This window comes from Panicum virgatum, chromosome 9K (assembly GCF_016808335.1).
Source record: "Panicum virgatum strain AP13 chromosome 9K, P.virgatum_v5, whole genome shotgun sequence".
Lineage (NCBI taxonomy): Eukaryota > Viridiplantae > Streptophyta > Magnoliopsida > Poales > Poaceae > Panicum > Panicum virgatum.
Genome location: NC_053144.1, coordinates 20,972,082 through 20,976,067, shown reverse-complemented (window position 1 = coordinate 20,976,067; position 3,986 = coordinate 20,972,082). Strand labels below are relative to the sequence as shown.

Genomic DNA, 3,986 nt, shown 5'->3' with positions numbered 1-3,986 from the left:
AGAAGACTGCATCTACACATGACCTTGATCTGTTCGTTCAATCTACTGACTATGCACACAGTTAGTCCCGATGGTGATTCCAGCCGGTAGGGACATGTCGTATGCATAACAGAGAAAGAACACAAACTAATCTTTTGTCACATGCCGCGCAATCAACTCGCTCCAGTTTTAACCCCTTATGACCAATTGATCTAATCAAACCGTGCAAAAGTAATAGATCCAATCTACTACAACAACATATCACCTATATGCAAAAGATCCAGACCAAAAACTACGCAACCTGGCTCTGATACCACTGTAGGGAAACGGGTAGGCTACGCTAGCATCACTACCGCATAAACCCAAGATACTTGCGAGTAGAAGATAATAGATCGTTACCACTAGACGCGCAGCGCAGCGGAAGAAGTCGCGCGTCGATGTAGAGGAAGTAGTCGATCACGTCCCACGAACCGAGCTCCTCGTACTTGATCCCAACAGCCGATCAGCGCAGCAGTCGCAGCAGCGCCTCCACGGAGTCCACACGTACGGGGATGAAACGCCGGGTGTCGGTGTGCTAGCACCGCACGCACGGCAAGGGCGGCGGCCGAGAGAGAGGGAGGGGCGGCGGCTAGGGAGGTGGCGCGGCTCAGGTCATCGCCCCCCCTAGCCCCTCCCTCATATATATAGGGCGTACTAATAGGCTTCTATCTCATAGACCCATTAATAATCCTAATCCCTCTTGGATCAATATCCACTTGGGTCTTTAAACCGTATTGTGATGATGGGCTCTTGGTCATATCACCAACACAAACGTCACGCAAAATACGTTGTAGCCTGACACCACGGTTTCAGACATACTATATGCATTAAGCAAATGCGGCGGTGCATCCTCAGGCTCCTCCGTTGAGCTTGAGCCGCCAGATGTGCTGCTTCCCGGCGAAGTGCTGCTGGACGTTGAGCTCGCCGGAGAGGTGCACGTCGCACACCGGGCACTGCACGTTCATCTCCCCGGCGAGGTAGGCCACCTTGTTCCGGTGCTTCCGCCCCTTCTCGTGCTGCTCCAGGTGCCACGCCGTCATGCACAGCACGCCGCAGAAGGCGCACGGCACGGTGGGCTTCTTCTTCTTCGCGGCCGGGTGGTGCCGCGGCGGCTTGGGCGGCGGCGCGGACCTCCGCTGGAGCGGTGGGGGCATGGCGGCGATGGCGCCCGGTCCGGCGGCGTGCGCCGGCGGCGGGGCGGGCGGGGCCAGCAGGGCGCGGCATGCGTTCGGCGCCGGGTGCTGCCGCGGCGCCGACGCCCTCTGCCCTGGTGGCCTGCGCTGGTACTGCTTCGCCGGCGGCTGGCGAACACCCGCGAACCCCGGAGGCGGCGCGGTGGCCGGCCTCTTTGCCCATGGGTGATGCGCCGGTGGAGGCGGAGGCGGTGGCTGTACTACCTGAGGAGCAGGAGCGTCACACAACAGTACATGATACAGAAAATCAGTGGTATGCAAATGCTGTTTGTAACAAAGATGAAATGAATGCAGGTGGATACGGCTATAATTATTCGTTGGCTGAAGAACTTGCAGTTCAGTAATATCGGATCATTTGCATAGTTCCATTATTTCTTTTTAGAAGATATATGTAAAGAAAAGTAAGCCTGTGGTAGTAGTAACAGTAAAATGTGACAATAGGTGAGTTTAAGCTGTGAACTAACTGAAGCATGCTGTTTTCAAACCGTATGCAGAACATTACACATTACAGTGCCACAGTTAGTGGTCCTTTTCCACACTGAATAAAGAAAGAATGCAGACAGGAGGAACTGTAGTATTTGATTTGAGTGCAATGTTTTTGTTCATTTAACTAAAAAATGCATTTGCAGAGGATAATGCTACCACAGTACCGCTTTGAACTACTAGTATCATTTGAGGGAAGGCACCATCACAATGCAACTTAACTATGTTTCAGGTTTGGCACTGATAGATGATGATAACTGAGAATGAAGATGAGGCTGTTTGCTGAAGAATATAGTTCTAGCTGTGCCACAAACTGTCTTTTCAAGGCTACTGCTATTTCATTATGGGACGTAAGTCATACTGGGCTGACACTCAGCGACTTACATTAAAGCGAAATATGAGTGCAAAAATTAGAATGAAACAAAATGCAGTTCCCGCTTAAAAAAAAGGAAAATAAAAACAGTCCATGAACAAGAGTATTCAGTTTCTCTGAAACATCCACAAAAGCAATTTTACCTCATCATGCCTTAACACAACAATGCTACCGCAGAGAAGCTACTCGACCTTTTTTTCTCTGAGGTGACATCACTTCCATGCTTAGACTTTGGCATGCAAAACGACATGCTTGAACTGAATGTGAAGTTTTGATCCGACCATGACTTCGTAACACAAAACTCACAAGCTTTGGGCTGAAAAGGAGGAAGCGATGGATTGTGCCTCACCGGTGGGGGTAGGGGAGGAGGCGGCAGCTGGGCACTGCCAGAGGCGCAGAGGTCCCTTTTCCTGAGCTCGACCCCGCGCTTGACAGCCTCCCAGAACTTGTTCCTCAGCTCTTGGTCGCTGGGGACTCGGCCGGCGGATACACCTCCGTTCTCCTCATCCTCCACTTTAATCACACCAGCGGTAGCCGGGAACGGCGACGCCATGCTCGTCAGAGGAGTCGATCGCTAGGTGCGCCGCCGAGCGATGACGATCTCTGCAACCTGAAGAAGAGTTCAGTTAGAAACAGCAAGAAGCATCTCGCGAACCAGGAAAAAAAGTTAAGTAAACACCCAGGAAAAACCGTTTTCTACTCACAGGAAGTTAAACAAAAATGAAAGAGAGAGGGCAAGAACAAACAAATCCCAAAGCATGTACAATTTATATACTATATACTGAGTGCATTCGTTCATCCCGCGTTGGTTAAACCTCACGCCTTATGCATGGTGAGGGCAGCACACTAGGCAAGTAAGTCGCTGGAGCGACTGTTTTGGGGTTCCTATCTATCTATCTTCAGCGTAATCTATTCATTTTTAAAGTCTATTTTGACCCAATTATCTGTTACAAATATATTTAACATTTCAATAAAATTAACTCAATATTTTGTTAAACATATTCAACATTTTCTTTTAAAATGTTGAAACTGTAAAGACAAAATATTGAAATTGAAAACATAAAATGTTGACAATACTAAAATAAAAATGTTGAACAGATATCGGTACCCTGTAGTAGGGATACCCACTCCTACTGCTGTAAGGCAGGACTCGCATAGTTATCCGTAACTACGCCATAAGGGGCGGAGCAGCCGGGCCCCACGGGTCCGGTGACGCCACGTGTCCGCAGGCCTAGGCCAACGGCCCCGGACCTGCTCCCCGCTCTGGGACGGGTCCGGTGACGCCACGTGTCCCTGAGGAGGGGAGGCTCCGCGCGTTAACAACCGGGGGTCCCGGACCCCCATATACTATCCGGACCCCTCAGCGGGGAGGGAACAAACACCCCGCCTGTGGCAGGTCCGGAGCCGCCACGTGTCCGCAGGCCTAGGCACGCGCGCGAGTCTTCCGCTGAAAGACTCGCCCACCCACCGCATTCAATGCGGGTGATTGAGGCGTGCTCTGACGCCGCAGGACGCGGGGCAGCCTTTGTCAGGCCTCACTGTACACCGCATATTACCGAGGAACACAGTGCAGCCGCAGGCGCAGCGCCCGCGCAGAGCACGCCTTGCCGCATTAAATATATACGACGGCACGACCCTTTCCATCATGTCGCCTACGCCGCAAGCTACACGGCCGGTACAGCTACGTGGCAGGCTACGCCGCAAGCTACGCCTGGCACCGTTTCGACAAGACAGAGCAAAGCACGCCGGTCGGAAGATTCCCATGGACAAACCATGGCAATTCTAGAATAATATCTCTATCACCTGCAGCGCCATAATGCCCTGTACAGTATGTTATTTTACACTGCATCGTTGGGCCCACCTGTCGGGGACTCAACGGTCATGTACGCGCCTCCCTTGAGATATAAAAGGGAGGCGCT

General features: G+C 51.7%; 1 protein-coding gene across 1 annotated transcript; it reads right to left on the bottom strand.

The window, feature by feature from the left end:
• Positions 1-792: 792 nt before the first annotated feature.
• Positions 793-2,620, bottom strand: LOC120647814 (formin-like protein 20). Its single transcript, XM_039924648.1, has 2 exons — positions 2,417-2,620; positions 793-1,559 (listed from the first exon to the last, which is right to left on the bottom strand). Exons 1-2 carry the CDS (start codon positions 2,618-2,620, stop codon positions 870-872), a joined length of 894 nt encoding a protein of 297 aa, XP_039780582.1. The 3' UTR covers positions 793-869.
• Positions 2,621-3,986: the final 1,366 nt, after the last annotated feature.